At 33.3% G+C, this 17,498-nt stretch overlaps 3 protein-coding genes across 4 annotated transcripts; 2 read left to right on the forward strand and 1 right to left on the reverse strand.

The window, feature by feature from the left end:
- Positions 1-5,775: 5,775 nt before the first annotated feature.
- Positions 5,776-8,079, forward strand: LOC126687397 (uncharacterized protein Os08g0359500). The gene is made up of 6 exons (XM_050381948.2): positions 5,776-5,906; positions 6,408-6,594; positions 6,749-6,902; positions 7,018-7,070; positions 7,150-7,351; positions 7,722-8,079. Exons 1-6 carry the CDS (start codon positions 5,902-5,904, stop codon positions 7,820-7,822), a joined length of 702 nt encoding a protein of 233 aa, XP_050237905.1. The 5' UTR covers positions 5,776-5,901; the 3' UTR covers positions 7,823-8,079.
- Positions 8,080-10,101: 2,022 nt separating this feature from the next.
- LOC126653794 (WD repeat-containing protein GTS1) lies at positions 10,102-13,413 on the forward strand. Its single transcript, XM_050347732.2, has 7 exons — positions 10,102-10,342; positions 10,437-10,647; positions 10,736-10,906; positions 11,308-11,418; positions 12,197-12,288; positions 12,488-12,572; positions 12,760-13,413. Exons 1-7 carry the CDS (start codon positions 10,215-10,217, stop codon positions 13,123-13,125), a joined length of 1,164 nt encoding a protein of 387 aa, XP_050203689.1. The 5' UTR covers positions 10,102-10,214; the 3' UTR covers positions 13,126-13,413.
- A 1,486-nt stretch (positions 13,414-14,899) lies between these two features.
- LOC126685675 (sm-like protein LSM4) lies at positions 14,900-17,424 on the reverse strand. 2 transcript variants are annotated; one of them, XM_050379593.1, is made up of 8 exons: positions 17,286-17,424; positions 17,040-17,088; positions 16,913-16,954; positions 16,659-16,757; positions 16,476-16,553; positions 15,950-15,989; positions 15,287-15,445; positions 14,900-15,191 (listed from the first exon to the last, which is right to left on the reverse strand). In XM_050379593.1, the coding sequence occupies exons 2-8, from the start codon at positions 17,040-17,042 to the stop codon at positions 15,169-15,171; spliced, it is 444 nt and encodes a 147-aa protein (XP_050235550.1). In that variant the 5' UTR covers positions 17,043-17,088; positions 17,286-17,424; the 3' UTR covers positions 14,900-15,168. The 2 variants fall into 2 exon arrangements, with proteins under 2 accessions (XP_050235550.1, XP_050235551.1); XM_050379594.2 differs by lacking the exon at positions 17,286-17,424 and adding an exon at positions 17,187-17,236.
- Between the last annotated feature and the right edge of the window lie 74 nt (positions 17,425-17,498).

The following is a 17,498-nucleotide window of genomic DNA, read 5'->3' on the forward strand; positions in this document are numbered from 1 at the left end:
GTCGTTTTGGGTGTAAAACGGCGCCGCTTTGCGCATAATTTTTCAAAGAAAACGGTTCCGTGGACAAATATGCCAAAAAATAAAAGTTAATGTTAAATATGCCAAGAAAAAAAGATTATGTTAAATACCAAAAACACGCGAAAATTGGTGATTTTTGGTGCAATTAAGCCTATTTTAAATTAGTTCATTAACTATTTTTTGGAGGAAAACTTTAAATATGAGAATTAATTTACATTTTTTAATTTTTTTTAATATAACAAATTGTTGAACCCAGCACATGTTCCTTGGTTCTACGATGAACCCTGTTGAATTAGGTTCATCCTTTTAAAAAATCACAATTAAGTCCCTAATTGGGTCAGATTTGATTTAGCTATATTTTATTTGATTAAAATAGTATTTAATTGAATTTTTATTACGCTTAGTTAGGTTTTATTAATTGAGAAATTAATTTGACAGCATTAATTTTTAATAAAATTAATTATTATTAAATTATATATTAATTTGAGTTATTTTTTATTAAATTTTAAAATTAAGTTAAAACGATTTAAAGTTTGAGGGTATAAATATTTTTAAAAAAATCTAAAAACTTATCTGTACTTTTAATCTAATGATTGCCATGATGGTATATGTGTGACATGCCATAGGCGCCACATAAGTAAAAATATGTGCCGTTTGAGAGTTAGACATTATTGAAACGCAATTCTGTGTTTCAGGATAAAACAAATAAATTGAGAGTTTTCAATTTTTGTAAATTTTTTATTAAAATATTGACTTTTTTGGTTAAATTATACTTTAATATTACATTTTCAGATAGACAAACATTATTTTAATTTCTGTAAGAATTTAAGTATTATATTCTTCTAAAAAAATATATTATATTAATCCTATAATAATCTATTGATTTATTTTACTACTCCCTCCGTCCTAAAACAATAGTTCACTTTCTTTATTTTTTTGTCTCAAAATAATAGTCCACTTTTCTTAGGGCATCTCCAACCCAACTCTAAAAAAGAGTTGGGTCCCACCATTTAGAGTTGAACAACTCCAACCCAACTCTAAAAATTCACTTTTTTTAGAGTTTTTGAATAGTAAACTCTACTATTCACATCTCTATAAGGACTATTTTGTACTTTTTCATGTTTATCAATTGCTAGTTTAACCCATTAACTTTAATTTATACAATCATGTCCTACTATTTTCAAATATTAAAAAATTATATCTTTATTACTATACTTTTTATATGATTTTTAATAAAATTATAAATATTAAAAAACCGCATATATTATAAATTAATATATGGGGAACGTCAAAAGAATGGGGAACGGAAAATTGTTGTCAAGATTGTTGGGTTTTTTTTCTTTCTAAAATTCGTGCTTATTCACTTTCAATACGAGCACGAATTTTAGCGTTCAAGATATATATTATTAAAAATATTAGTATTTTATTCAATTTTATTTAATAAAATATATATTATTATATGATAAAAATATTTATTTAAATTTTATTATTTTACTATTGATAGAAAAATATATGTTTTTATTTTTAGGATGAATATGTAAACAAAGTTTGAATGTAAGTTAAGTTGTTAAAACAATAAAATAGTGCAGTTTTAAAATATTGTTTTAGAGTTGGAGATAGAGTTTGTGGTTGGAGAAAAACTTGTTTAGAGATAGAGATAGAGTTTGTGATTGGAGAAAAACTTACTCTATCTCTAAAAAGTAGAGTTCCAATTATAGAGGGGTGTTGCTATTCGCCGTCCGCTTTTAATTAGCACCGCACAGGCGAAAGACATTTCTGCACCTCTAGCAAAATTTCAAAAAAAAAAAGTTCTCTCAACTCATTCGAACACACTCGAATAACTACGTAAAAAGTCGAGTAAAATGACGGATAACGAGTATAATTCGTCGGGAAACGAATATCGACGTTCGGAAACAAACTTTTCCGAGATAAAAAATAGTTTTTTTAAATTTTTATTTAAATTTTTTGAAGGGGAACGATTGCGTTTCACGTCCTCTCCAGAGGAGGGGACGCCGGAATTCGGCGTCCTCTCCGGAGGAGAGGACGTGAAAACCAACGTCCCCTATAGAGAGGACGTTCGACGTCCTCTCTAGAAGAGGGGACGCCGAAAACCAACGTCCCCTCTAGAGGAGGGGACGCCAATTTTCGGCGTCCCCTCTTCTAGAGAGGACGTTCGGCGTCCCCTCTAGAGGAGGGGACGCCGAAAATTGGCGTCCCCTCCTCTAGAGGGGACGCCGAACGCCGGCGTCCATTCTTCTGGAGAGGACGCCGGCGTCCCCCTTTTCCGGCCACGACCGAAACGTCGCAGCCGGAAATTAATTTTTTTTTTTAAAAAAACGTTAAAATGATTTTTTTTAATAATTATAGTGATTTTTTATTGCATATTATTACGACTTTGTATTACATATTATTACGATTTGTTAAACGTAAGTATTTATGTTTTGCAGGTTCATTTAGAAGATTATAGCGATTTTTCATCTCGTTCGGAATCCAACATTTTCGTAAAATATGAATTTGAATAGAGTTGAATGAGTTGAGAGGATTTATGTTTTTTGTTTATAAGTTGGTTTTCTATTCAAAAAGTGAAAAGGGCAAAAATATAATGTGGCTATGCGGTGCTAAGTAAAAATGGGCGGTGTTTAGTAATCCAGATTATAGAGTGGGTTGCAGATGGCTTTATAACTCACAATTTAAAGTATTTATTTTCCATATTATTTTTATTTAAAGTGTATCATTTGTTTATATTAGCCTATAATCATAACATTTAATAAGGATGTGATAGGAAAATGAAGATAAATTTATAAAAAATTAGAGATTTATTGTATTTTTTAAACTGTGTAAAAAGAAAAAAAGAGACTATTGTTTTGAGATGGAGAGAGTATTTACTTTTTCAAATATCCACCAACTCAGGCTAGCACCAGTGGGTGATTTACTCACATCAATTTTAAAAGTTTTAATTGTGGTTAGATTCCATTCATAAAAATCTAAAGACTTTATGAATAAATTTAAATTTAAATTCTAGAAAAAATAAAAATAAATTCTATTAAATTGAGTTAGAATCCGTATTATACTTTAACCACCATATAGGAATTGAGGAACACATAATAAATTCCTTTTGGCCTCACTTGTACTTGTCATGAAACTCTTTAAGGATTTTTTTAAAATACTAGTAGTAAATATTCCCACCGTTCCGTTTGATAAGAGACATATTTTAATATTTTTCGTCCCATTTAAAAAGGACAAATCATGATTTTTTCGCTATAAAGAATTCCCCTTTGTACCCTCATTTTTCTCTTTATATAATTAAAACTAATACTCTACACACAAATTATAAAACAATAATTAATAGGGGTAAAATAAGAACAGCCACAAATTATTATTATTTTCTTAATCTATTTGCGAAAGGGATATGTCCCTTCTAAAGTAGGACGGAGGGAGTAATAAATACTTGCAAAATTTAATATCAAAGCTATAACTTAAAAGTCTTATCATAATGCATTCCGTGCTTTACTTTTTTTTTTCCAGATGTTGATCTTTCGTTTCAAATTTCTTTCCAATGCGTTAAAAAAACAATTTCAACTAAAACTGTAATTTGCAACTGTTTCTTACATATTTTCTAAAAAGTTTTTAAACAATTTTCAAATATACAGTTTACAACCATTTTATTTTTTAACGGATTCAAATGATTTCTAAAGAATGAGTAAAATGTAGTATATTGATAAATTTTAGAGTACAAACAAAAATATTATAAAAGAGAGTAAAAAAATTAATTTCCAACACCGGAATATTTTTTGCAAATAAAATTTAAAAACAATTTTTTTTTACAAATTTTCAGCTCTTAAGTCATGATAGATTCTATTCGAATTCAAATTTGATTCACAAATAAGTTTATCATGAATATTTAATTATAATAGGAAAAAAATGTCATATTTGCATAACGTTCGAGTTTTTTTCTAAAATGCATAACGTTTGAGTTAAAGAATTACTATACCATCATGGATCGAAAAAGCCAGTAACGTTTTTAAATGACTCCTGGTTGGAGCCGGCGCAACCAGATTAATTGTTGCTAAGCTTCGATGATGTTACAGCTCTACTCCGGTAATGGCTCAATCCATATGCATACTACTATCTTGGTTGTGGAGGAGGTATTGGATATCACAGTTTTTCGTTATGCCTGAGTTTGGGACATGGTAAAGGTCAATTTCGTTATGCTTAAGCTTGAAATCTAAGTTTTATTATCCGATATTAAACTGATATTAAACTAATAATAAACTTAATTTTTTTAAACTGAAAGTAAATTGATTGTGAATTAATAGTAAACTTATTTTTTTTTAAGTAAACTCAAAATAAACTTAAAGTAAACCAATAGTAAACTAAAGGTAAAGAAATTAAAACTAATTTCGTACACAAAGAAAATATTAATTGTACGCTAAATAAAATAGTTTACTATAACTTTATAAGTCCTGTTGTAAACTAGTAGGTAAACTTGTTTTTTTGTTTTTTAAATAAAAACTGAAAGTGGAGCAATAGTAAAGTAATTATAAAGTTATTTTTGTAGTAAAACTAAATGTAATCAGATTGAAACTAAATTTGTACCGAAAGTAAAACTAATTATAAATTTATTTTTTATCAAACTGAAAGAAAGCCGACCGGTAAACTAGTTGTAAACTTATTATTTTAGTAAACTAAATGTAAAAAAGTTGAAACTAACTTTGTACATATTTATAATACTAATAATAAACTGATAGTAAATCAATTATAATTTTTTTTAGAAAAACGATTGCAAAATGTATTTGAAAAACTATTTGAAATTATTAAAAATTGTTTTAGAGTAACACATGAAGGAAGAAATAGCGTAGTAGGAAAAGAAAATGTAGGAATAAAATTTTAAAATTTAGTGTACGATGATATAGAGAAATGAAGGAAGAAATCATATTTGCATTTTTATCTCCTTATAATTTAATGTCATTTTACCCCTTCTTGAGGAGTTAGACTCTAAGATTTAGAGGTAAGAGGTGGTCGGTGGTGGTGTGTTGGTCAAAGAAGGCAGCATTGCGGTGGTCGGAGGGGGGCGACCAGTTGTGGTCTAAAGTGATGGCCAAATTTTGAATAAAAATAATGTAATAAATACGAGTACGACCATGGGTTACTGACCACCATCCAGCGCCACCACCTACCATCTTCGGCCAACAATGGAAGCAATTGGCGGTAGCTGAAGGCGGCCAAATATGGTGCTTGACTGTTGATTGTGATGGTAATCGGGCAAAATTTTGTTAGTATATGTGAAGATTAATGAGATATTGATAGATATAAGAAGTATAATTATTCCTTTTATGTTAAAAATAATATCTATTTCGAAACATGAGGTATGAATATAACTTTTTGAATATTTTAAGAGATTTATTCAAAAAAATAACAACAAATGATTATGAGATATAAAATAATTTTTTCTAAAAATAAAATTCAATTCTGAATGATTTGTGTAGTGATCCATTAGAATATGAAAAACAAGAGAGAGAGAGGGGCAGCTACAGCCCATTAGAGATGGACAAAGACTAGCAAACATCAAAAAGCACAAGAACTGATATTGAGCCCATTTGGGTCCATTAATTCCACCCATCATTCCAACAAGCACCGTACGATCTGATCACAGCCTCACTGATTAAGATCGTCCAATAAAAAACAACTCTAGACCTAAAAACACGGTAAACAACATACAAGCAGCCGCACTATATCTAAAAAAAGAGAAAAATCTAGCAGAAACTACTAGAAATAAAAGCTACGACGCTGTTCACGCTTTAGTCTCTATAAACTCACACCTCTTCTCTTCTAGGGTTTTGAAACATTTTTACTTTTAACACAAATTTAAAACAACAACAAAAAATGAGGTGAGCTTATCAGATTCTCTTTAGGTTTTTATTTATTGTACCTGTTGACTCCCCGTGATTTGATTTGTTGTCGGTTGAACCGATTAATTATTTGTTTTTTGCTATCTATAGTATCGGTTCGATCTGTTTGTTTGAATCCTGGTTGAGTTTGGGGTTTGCAATTGATGTTGGTATCTAGCTAGCTGTTTGATTTTTGTTGCAATCATGGCTTGATTATGTTGAGTTTTTTCAATTAGGGTTTAGTCGAGGTTTAATGGTTTTTTTTAGTAAAATTATTAGTTAGTTTAGTCGGGTTTTATTGGTATGGTTTTAATCTTAGATGGGGAAAATTGTTATCTGTGGGTGTTAATGGGTGTTTACTAAGGTTTTTATATTTTTGAAAAGATTGTGTCTTTATTTGAGATCAGTAATTAGAGATGTTTCTCTTTTTCTTTTATTGATTTTATAATTTTGTTGCTCTTGTTTTGGTTCACGTTAAATTGAAGCTTTTTATGTTCACAGTCGTCATCCTGAAGTGAAGTGGGCTCAGAGGCTGGACAAAGTTTTTCTTACAGTGCAGTTGCCTGATGCAAAGAATGCTAAGGTGAATCTTGAGCCAGAGGGTGTGTTTACATTCTCCGCCAGTGCTGGCACTGATAACAGCACTTATGATATAAAGTTGGAGCTTCATGATAAGGTTAATGTAGAGGTAAGCTGCTGCGACTACCCTTATTTCACTTGAACATGGTCCGTCATTCTACTATGCATAGATGATCCTTGCATGTATTTAGAAGTTGGGCTTGCTATGATTATTTGTGGTCTAATCCTCTTTTGTTATTATTGTGCTGTGTGTGGTGATATAGGAAAGCAAAATTAATTATGGGGTTAGGAGCATATTCTGCATCTTGGAGAAGGCAGAGGAAGGATGGTGGAAGAAGCTATTGCGTGGAGATGGCAAGCCTCCACATTATGTTAAAGTAGATTGGGACAAATGGGTTGATGAAGATGAAGATGAAGGTATTCACCAGACTTAATTGTATTTTTATTTTAAATTTCAAAATTCAAACATTTTTGTTGAACTTGATGAATACTAGTATAATTATAATTTGGTATTCACATATGGTTTTGTTAGGTCCTGGCGCTGGTGGTGCTGGTGGCATGGATATGGGAGGAATGGATTTCTCAGTAAGGATAAGCACACCTGTCTGAATGTTTGTTTCATCTTGAGTGATCGTTGTTTTAATCTCTAAATGTAATTTTGCAGAATTTTAACATGGGAGACATGGGAGGCATGGGAGGCATGGGTGGAATGGGAGGAATGGGAGGCATGGGTGGAATGGGAGGCATGGGAGGAATGGGAGGTTTGGGAGGCATGGCAGGTTTGGAGGGCTTGGGAGGCATGGGTGGCATGGGAGGCTTGGGTGGTGATGATGGTATGGGTGAATTTGATGACAGTGATGATGAAGGTAAGAGATTTTTGAGGATGTTCTAGTAGATGTACTATCTTACAACTTAGAAGCAATTAATTTCCCCTTTTATTTAGCATAAAGGGATACTATATTAGAAGTGTTAGAATGTTAATTATGATAATTTCTTTTGATGTTAGGATTATGAATTTGCTGAAAAGGGGTAATAACAACTGGTTTTTCTTTTGTGATTTACTACATTTTGAACAATATTATTCAGCTCATTTCCGTTGTGAAGAGAAGTTTGATTACAATGGATATCTATTTCTTATCATTTTCTATGTGGCTTGTTTCAATCAGTTAGTTGTAGTTCTTTGTTTACACATAGTTTGTTTTTATCATGTTTTGCTCATTTGCATTTTAATTGTAGGTCAAGAAGTGGCGAAGCCAGAGAGCACAGAGGGAGCTGCAAAGCTGGAAGAACCCAGCACTGATACAGAAGCGAAAAAGGAAGCTGCACCAAGCACATGATGGTGTTAGCCGAAGAGTTAGTTTTCGATATTTATAACAAAAGTAGGTGAGTGTCTTTTTCTTAGCCGAGTGGAGTTAGTACTTGCCTGTAACCTTTCATGCTGGCAATTGTTTAGTTTCTGAACTATATAGACAGCTAAAGATCCTCCTTAACTTGGATTATATGTTGTACTCTTTCTCGCTGGATGATATATTTGAACTAGATGCCAATGTCATTGTTTTTCACTCTCAAATCTTACTGGTGAGAGTGCTACAAATTTGTTTTTTTTGTCTCCCAGTTGTTTCCTTTTATGCATTATATTACTGCTGGAACTGGCATCCTTTATATTTTGCTGTTAAAGTTAGGTACATAATAATTACAAAGCCCCCCCCCTCCCCCGTCTCTTGTATGATCAATCTCTTGAATTCTTTGTTTTGGTGGGCGAGATGCAGTTAAAGTTGCCATGGCTGTCTGTTGGCCAGGTTGTCCTTTAAAGTCGACAACTTGCAATTTTTTTTTTATCATCAATATGCAATTTATAACAGCAGATGAGAGGTAGAATCCTCAATAATATGGGGCATTATATGACCTGGGACATCTTCCATGATCATTCTAGATTCCAATAAGCTCAATGCCCATTTGGAAAGCATATAAGCTGCCATATTAAATTTTTTTCTATAAAAAAAAAGCTAACACAATTAAAATAACAGGATAGCAATAGGGTATCTTTATAGATGAGCCAAAGGTGAGATTGATCCTTAGTGTTCTGATTTCAACTTCTGGATCCCTAGTGTTCTGATTAAACTTCTGTATCACTGTGCTAGATTCCACAACTAGTAGCTTGAAAGAATAATCTTTTGCTAAACGCAACCCATACAACACTACAGGGGCCTCGCCTTGCTCCACATCTCCAATTGCCTGAAACAGTACAGCCGCATAAACCATAATCTCACCTCTAGCAATTCTAATCACTATACCAAGAACCACGGAAGAAAAATTGCCAAATGACTAAAAAAGGTTAAATCTTTTATGAAAGTTTCAAAAAAGTCTAAAACTTTCAATTTGTTCTGAAACGTAGAATTTTGTTTCAATTATGTCTAACTACACGGTTTCGCTGATGTGGCATGTTACACATTAGTGTCACATAAGTAAAATCACGTAGTTGGACATAATTGAAATGAAATTCTGCGTTTCAGGACAAATTGGATAATAATTCATTTGCAGTTTTACTCAAATGCTTGAAGGATTTATTCGCTTCCAATTGGGTTATATTAATTAGGTGTTTGTCCAAACTACTATGGTTAATATGTACGGAAATCTTCATCATAGCTGATGCTTATAAGGTGTTCGGTGTAATGCTTGTGAAAGATTTGGTAGCTTAGAATTCTATGTTGGAGTTCTTCCGTTACGAGCCATATCTTGGGTTTCATTCTAGTGTTCAAGCGAAGATTGAAGCTGAAAAAAATGAAAGGCAAGAAAAGAAGAAGTTGCTTGTTTTAAAATGTAATCTCGATTTTGTATAAATTGATTTGCATCTTCTCGTCACTGAACAAAAAAAAAATGATCTAATGCATTTAAAGGATCTTTCATCTTTTAATATATAATGTATGGGTATTCAAGTAGTGTAGAATTTCTGACTAGGGGTATGTTTTATCAAATGGTAGTGAAGGTGGTTTGCGGAAGGAGGAGGAGAGAAAAAGTGATCCTGTGGTGGTGGAAAAAATTCCAGAGAGGTCCTTTAATTCATAAGTATTTTATATATTTTTATAGAGATTAAAAGTTATAAAATTACAATAATTTTTAATTTCACACCCTCACATAACGCAAGTGAATTATACTTACTTGTCATTTTTCATCCTCGTAAGGGCGTTATAATCGGAATTTTACCAAGTACAAAGACTCGAACATGACAAATTTTGAGATAAAGGCCTCTCGAACGAAATCGGTAGAGGGCTTTCTGTATGAATTTTGCCAAAAAAGATTGAAATATTCAAATTATTAAATTTCGTACGGTTTAGACAGTATCTAACTAGCATATAATTTATAAACTGAATAAAAATATTACGACTACTATCATGCAAATTTAAAAACTCACACATATTTCCTGAACAATATAAACCAGTTGAATATCATTACTAATATTCCCTCAAATTCATTTCGATTTGAAGGAATCAAATTCACGATTTACTTCATTCATTATAAAATAAACAATACACATTAGTTTATTTGAAATTATACTTTTTTCGTTATACGATATTCATCTTATAATAATAGTATAATACTGTAGATGGATGTATTGATTAGTTGTGTGAGTTTGACCGCAGAGGATCGTAAAACCCTAAAACCTCCCAAAGTACGTCATCTTCCTCCTCTGTCTCTGCTTTCCAGTCAAGCCAACACCAAACTGAAGTAATGGAGGAGACGACAGGGATGGACATGGAAGTGGAGCATCCCAATCCAACTTCCGCCAAACGTTTCGGACTTAAAAACTCCGTTCAAACCAACTTCGGCGACGACTACGTTTTCCAAATCGCCGCTAAGTAAAATATTTTCTTATATATTTCTTGCAGCTTTCAATTTTAGGAGTTAATTCCTTTCATTTAATTGATTAGTTTTTGATAATCTAAATGAAAGGGATGACTGGTCTTCTATGGCGGTTTCGCTATCCAACAACGCCGTTAAACTCTACTCTCCGACCACCGGTCAGTTCCAAGGCGAATGCAAAGGTCATTCCGATTCTATCAACCAAATTTCTTTCTCCGCTTCATTGTCTTCTCCGCACGTGCTCCATTCCTGCTCTTCTGACGGTACTGTTAGAGCTTGGGACACTAGAACCTTCCGTCAGGTACCGCCTTTCGTTCTCTCTCAATTTAAATTACTGTTGTTATTTTCTGATCGTTTAATTTATTATTACTGCTGTGATTTTGTATTAGGTTTCGTGTATTTACGCCGGTTCTTCTCAAGAGATATTTAGCTTCTCTGTTGGTGGTTCTGCTGATCATCTGCTTGCTGCTGGTTCAAAATCTCAGATACTTTTCTGGGATTGGAGGAACAAGAAACAAGTCGCATGTCTGGAGGAATCACACACCGAAGATGTTACTCAGGTTGTTTGTTGTTCAATTCTATTCTCTGATTTGTGTGATCATACTTTGTATTGTAACATAATGTAGTAATTTATGACTTCTAGCTGGTTCTGTATCGAAACTATGTAGCTATTCCGCATAGCTCATCTGTAGCTGTGTAGGCACCATATGGCTACTATTTGCCATTGATATTGCACTATATGCAGGATGAAGCTAGATTAAACCTGTTGCAGTTGTGCCTGTGCAATTCTGCATATTCTGTTATTCAATTGCTTATTGTTACGAGCTTTCCCCTAAAGATTTGTTGAATTTGCTGTGCATTTTGAGATGCCTTGTAATGTTAGGTGGTGATCTTTGATTCCTGTATGCGAATTATTGTCCATGTAAGATGGTCTTACTGTTTTATTCCAGTTCTTGTCTAGGTTCATTTTATCCCTGGGCATGGAAACAAGCTTCTTTCTGCTTCTGTAGACGGTCTCATGTGCATATTTGATACTAATGGGGATATCAATGATGATGATCATCTGGAATCTGTAAGTGCAGGTGTTCTATTACAAGTATTATTTTCATTACTACTATTCTCCATAAATATAAGGAGATAACCTCGCAATATTTAAATGAGGTGCTTTATCTACGATAGTGAACAACCAGTTAGACACTAGTTATCATAAGGGCATGTTCTTAAAGTTAGCTCTTGCGTGCTTCCATCAAAACGTGCATAATACGAGGGAGATAATAGTATTCACTATTCAGTAGTAGATAATACAGATTTGTTTCATAAACCGCCCCTTTCCTTCCTTTTTTTTGAACTTCAAGCATGCATCAGATCTTATTTGTGAGATTCAAAGCAATTTAAGCAAACTACCAAATGTTTTGCCGTCGAATTCTCTCCTTGTCAGTTATGAAACTTTAGTATAATAAATCATGGAATTGGAGAGGATGATAGGGTTGTGATCAGTACAATTGATGTTAGGTTGTGGTTACTTAAATCATCCGTAGTTGAAAGTTCCATTTTGCATTAAATTGTTTAAGTTGTATGTTGATAGAACACTGATATATGTACTTGGCTCAAGTGGTTGTCTTCAGTTCTTTCCCTTTCTACTAGTTGGTTTGCAAATATTTTCTTTCAGCACTTTAGTTTATCTCGTTGTTTACTTTCCAGAGACAATTGTCATATTTATGTACTGTCAGATTCATAATAACTTCATTTATTTTCTTGCTGCATGCTGTCTTGGCAAAAAAAAAACTATGTTGTCTTACCATATGCAAATTATGTCACCTTAAATTTAACAAGTTCAGTTACTCTTGTAGGTGATTAATGTGGGAACTTCAATTGGGAAGGTGGGATTTTTTGGAGAGAACTATCAGAAGCTCTGGTGTTTGACACATGTTGAAAGCTTAAGGTAATGGCTAACATCTTTCTGGCTCTTATGAAAAATGCCAGATGAGCTCTATTCTGCTATCTAGTATAAATGATGAGGCACACCACAATTTAGACATGCTTGCATCATCTCATTGCAATGCAAATGTGGCACTTGCACAAACTCTGCCGCTAACTTGTTTATTTTTATTACATTTTATATTTTATATACAAAATTTCAGTATTTGGGACTGGAAAGATGCAAAAAATGAAGCAAATTTACAAGAAGCTCGGTCGATGGCATCTGACAATTGGGCATTAGATCAGGTGCGTTTCTTCTGATTAATTTCTTTTCTTCTTTTGTCATGTTCTTTGAACTTAGTACTTGAATTAATTAGAACAAAAAGGCTCGTTGTGTGAATTCGAAGTGTGTTTTTGAATGACCCGCACACATTTTTCATAACATATTAAAATACACGAATTCTGACGCTAACAGTATTCACTCACTTGGCAGGTTGATTATTTCGTTGACTGCCATTACCCTGGTGAAGGGGAAAGCTTATGGGTTATTGGTGGCACTAGTGGTGGTGCTTTAGGTTATTTCCCGGTAAATTACAGCGGAGCTGGGGGAATTGGCTCTCCCGGAGCAATTCTTGGTGGTGGGCATTCAGGTGTTGTCAGGAGTATATTGCCAATGTCGAATGTGAAGGGCGGATCTCCTCAGGGCCAAGGAATTTTTGGATGGACAGGTGGTGAAGATGGCCGGCTGTGCTGTTGGTTGTCCGATAGTTCCGCAGAGATAAATCGCTCTTGGATTTCAAGTGCATTTGTTATGAGATCCCCCAACAGTCGCAAGAAAAGTAGGCATCATCCATATTAAATTAACAATATCTTCTCATAGTTTTGTAAGGATGTGTATCAAATTAATTATGCCAAAAGAAGTCGAGTGGGCGGATTGGTTTGAGGTGAGAATTATATGGGTGTTTGTTTCTATTATGACCACTGGATTGGGAATCATGATAGGAGCAATTTTTAGGGTTACTGTTCCGGCTGTTAAAATTAGGTTTGTCGAGTTCTTAACCGAGCATAATACTTTTTATGCGTACAAGTGATAAAATCATTGATATAATGTTAAAGCACTTCTTCGGAGAAGCCTTTTTGCTCCTTTGTAGCTGGATTTTTCCTTTAACACACTTGTCCAAATATTGTTTAAGAACCATTTTTCAAATTTTCTTTTGTTGATTATTCATTTCAAATTCAGTCTCTTATTTACGCCAAGGCAGTAATTTAAAAGGCTATTCGCCAAACAAAATTTCATTGTTTTTCAAAAGGCTAATGGACTGAAAAAACCCCGACCTTTATTTTAGATTTCAATTCCACCTCGATGTAACAATTTTTCAATTATACCATATTTTGGATTTTTGGTTTTCAATTGCACCCTGATACATCAAATTGAACTCAACAAAAGGATGGTCCCCTATGCATTTCATTCTTTCCGGAAGGAAAAATGACCGCCTTTATACAATCAATTTTTGCTTGCCTCTCACCAAAGTTCGGATAAAGACTCTTCGACTAAGACATCGCCTTTCAAGTAGAGCGTCTTGTCCCGCCTTCTCGTTATCATTTGGTTAATATTTAAAATAGGTTCTTCATTTTTATTAAAAAATTTAAAAGTTCTTTAATGTTATAAATTATACCAAAAAAACCATCTCTATAAAATAAAAAAAATTAAATTTAAACTAATTAAAAAAATAAATTTCCAGAGGAGGCTGCTCCTCCTCCGGCAGCCCTCAACGGAGGAGCAGAGTTGCTCCTCCGTTGAGGAGCAGGCTGCCGGAGGAGTCCTCCTCTGGCAACTAAAAAAAATTAAAAAAAAAATATTTTTATTTTAGGATGTATTTGAATTTTATTTAAGTTTAAGCACTTGTTTGAATTTAGCCAAATGTAAAAAAATATGAAGTAATCCTTAAATATATTTATTTTATATATTTTAGTCCTTATAATAATAAATTCATTTAATATTTTTAATTCAGGTTGCAATCGAAAACTAAAAATGCAAAATAGGGTATAATTGAAAAAATTGCTACGTCGGGGTGGAATTGAAAATTAAAATAAAGGTCAGGGTTTTTTCAGCCTATTAGCCTTTTCAAAAATAGTGATTTAAAGTTCATTTTTAAAATTTGGTAAATAATGCAATCATTTTTCAGCTTTTGAATGCATATGTAACACCAAGAAATAAATGATTCGCCATGTAATAATTGGAACAGTGACCCTAACTAAAATGACGTAATTTTTCAAATTTACTAAACTCAATACTCACTCCTAATTTTATTGATTAACATAATATATATATATATTTATATGAAAATACATGAAAAATTGAGTATATCACAAATGTATTCATTTAGGAGAATGATTTTAGGACTAAAATTACTAAATTTACTAAGAATATACTATTATTTAGCAAGTTTAAAAGTGATGCTTAAATCGCTACTCTTATGAACTGTAGGATTTTTTTTAAACAGCCCCTAAAAATAAATAAATGAAGAAGAGAAGCACATAATAATCATCACTCATTTGAGTAAAGACATAACTGAAGAATGCCTATCACAATTTAGAGTTGGAAAATTCATTCAACCGAGAAAAAAAAGATCTGACAAAATGAGCAACTCTTGGCTCAAATTGTAAACAAACTTAATATTAAAGTGGGTCAGCCAGAGGCAAATTACAGTAACTTCACAAAAGAACAACCCCAATACAAGAGAAGAATCCAGATAATTACTAACTTTCTAAAATTACCTCCATTTGCACAACAAACCAAGGATGTAATCTGAGAAAAATAACATTTCACGTAAAAGTTGGGCGCATAATGCCTCAAAAACTAGCAAACAGGCCCAAACTAATGGGATACTATATGTTGCATTTAGCCCCTGCCTCGACCACCACCTGCGAACAAAGCAAATGTACTTTTATGAGGACATAAACTCACTATGCATATAATTCAACCAAAGAAGTAATCCATTTCTGTTGACAACATATACCTCTGTTTCCACTTGGCTTTCCACCTGGACCGCCTCGCCCACGTCCACCGGCACCCTTTGCACTTCCATCATCCAGGCCACGCCCAATTCCTTTCACCGGCCTTCCACCATCTTCTCTACCTCTCCCTCTTCCGCGGCCAACACCAGGTGGCTTCCGATCTGAAAAGAATTAATCAATAAAGTTATTAGCAAGACTGCAATACTTTGCCTCAACAAAATGTAACCACCAAATGGTAAGAAACCAGAGTGGAGATCTAGATACAAATAACTGAGAAAAAAAACAGCACCTCTAATCAGCATATAAACAAGCAGTGGCGTAGCCAGGATTAAAAATTATGGGGGGCAAAATTTTAAATTTTTACATACAATATATAAAAATTGAAAATTATTTAAAATAAGGGGGTCAACATGTGCTATTTTTCAAGGTAGTATAACATACTTAAAAAAAATTGCTTGAAAATTTTGTACTTTTTAAAAAATAAGAGGGGCAAATGCCCCTCTTATCTCTCAAGTGGCTCCGCCACTGTAAACAAGTAGACAGAGGTACCAGAACCAAAAGTTCTAAATTACTCAGAATCATACTAGGTGCAATTCAGGCAACTAACAATGTTACAACAAATCATCTCCAATATCAATAGAATAAAGTAAAACCATAAAATATACCTGAACGAGTCTTGGTGTCTTCCTGAACTTTATCAATCACCTGAAAAATGGAAGTTATAGCATAGTATGAGAAAACAAGCTACTTAATCATGAACAAACACACAAATTATCTGCAAGTCAAGAGCTAGTAATAAATTGTTAATTCTTTTCCAAATTTAAGAAAATCAAGACTGTATAAACACCACCTGAACTACTTCTACAGGCACTGAAAGTATCATTGTTGATTCAAAGACGTATGAAATGGAATCTTGGTGAAATCATGCATACAGCAAATTTGATTTTTTCTTGTTTTTTCCACTTCTGATGTGCTGAGTTGAAAAGCGGATACTAGAACTAAAACCAATAAAATTACTAACTCCTAGACTAAAGAATCGTTTTACAGTACTAGAAATGCAAACCAAGCTCCTAAATCTAAACATAACAAAAGAAACCGTCACATCACATCTGCACAAACTGAGTGAATCATCACAATTAATGCAGCAACGTTACAAAGAAGCTGACAACTGAATGGGCAAACAGCAATTACCTCATCTGGAACTCGGAGATACTTAATAGTGTTCCCACGAATATAGCATTCAGGCATTCTCCAAAATCTATCTCCATCCTACATTAAGATCCCAACCAAACACAATGACAGTCCAAACAAGAGAAAATCCTTATTTCTTTTGAGAGATGAAAAGTCACAAATTAAGAAGGAAAAAGAGAATACCTTAGAGGTACAGATAACTTCACGAAGATGAATGTTCATCCAAGTATCACAATTAACCAAATGTCCATTGTAAGTCTCCCCATTTTTCAACTCCACCAACTGTTACAACATATAGAATCACCCGTGAATTACAAGCTGCATCCATCAACAAAAAAACAAAATGGTAAAACAAAGTCCAAAACCCTAACCCCAAAAGCCACGCCTAATTTCTATACTACATAATTAAAAAAAAAGTAAAAGAATGGATCCCTCACCATGGGGTGGCCTTGTGCAGTCTTAAGTAGAGAAAGAGGAAGCTGCAATCGAACACAATTAATCCCATTAAAAAAAAAAATTAAACCAAGAAAAAACCTAATTAATTTACGCAGAGAGAAAAGTTACCATGATTATTAGGGCACAGAGAGCGAACTTAGTTCAAGTAAACCTTAACCTGAGACAAAACACAAAGAAACGCACATAGTTAACACACCACAATAAACAAAAACAAAAGTAAATACAGATAAAAGGCATTGGATCGAGAGAATTAACAAGCTAGAGACGATTCGGGTCGCAACAATAGAAATTAAAACCCCAAAGAAATTTATCAAAAGAAGAGCGAGTATTAAATTGCTTGAAGAAAGTAAAAACCTTAAACCCTAGGAGAGATTGAGATTTTAAAATTGTAGCGAGTAAGATCGAGGTTTTGTTTTGATCTGGGTCGATTGATTCGAGCGGGATTTTAAAGAGTCCCTCTACAGTCTACTTCAGTTCATTATTAATTATTTTATTTTTAAGGATTTTTTATTTATAGACGAGGCACGCTCTCATTGGCTGGGTTGCTACACCTTTATAAAGAATTAG

Source organism: Mercurialis annua, linkage group LG6 (assembly GCF_937616625.2).
Source record: "Mercurialis annua linkage group LG6, ddMerAnnu1.2, whole genome shotgun sequence".
Taxonomy (NCBI): Eukaryota; Viridiplantae; Streptophyta; class Magnoliopsida; order Malpighiales; family Euphorbiaceae; genus Mercurialis; species Mercurialis annua.

Bases quoted from the DNA above. Each gene is read 5' to 3' on its own strand.
- LOC126685675 (XM_050379593.1), bottom strand. The intron at 16,758-16,912 runs GTGAGGGATCCA...ATGTTGTAACAG, and splicing joins CTGCACAAGGCCACCCCATG to TTGGTGGAGTTGAAAAATGG. The intron at 15,990-16,475 runs GTAATTGCTGTT...TCCATTTTTCAG, and splicing joins ATCTCCGAGTTCCAGATGAG to GTGATTGATAAAGTTCAGGA.
- LOC126653794 (XM_050347732.2), top strand. From the start codon at position 10,215: ATGGAGGAGACGACAGGGATGGACATGGAAGTGGAGCATCCCAATCCA. The intron at 12,289-12,487 runs GTAATGGCTAAC...ACAAAATTTCAG, and splicing joins ACACATGTTGAAAGCTTAAG to TATTTGGGACTGGAAAGATG. The intron at 12,573-12,759 runs GTGCGTTTCTTC...CTCACTTGGCAG, and splicing joins ACAATTGGGCATTAGATCAG to GTTGATTATTTCGTTGACTG.
- LOC126687397 (XM_050381948.2), top strand. The intron at 6,595-6,748 runs GTAAGCTGCTGC...GTGGTGATATAG, and splicing joins ATGATAAGGTTAATGTAGAG to GAAAGCAAAATTAATTATGG. The intron at 6,903-7,017 runs GTATTCACCAGA...TGGTTTTGTTAG, and splicing joins TGATGAAGATGAAGATGAAG to GTCCTGGCGCTGGTGGTGCT.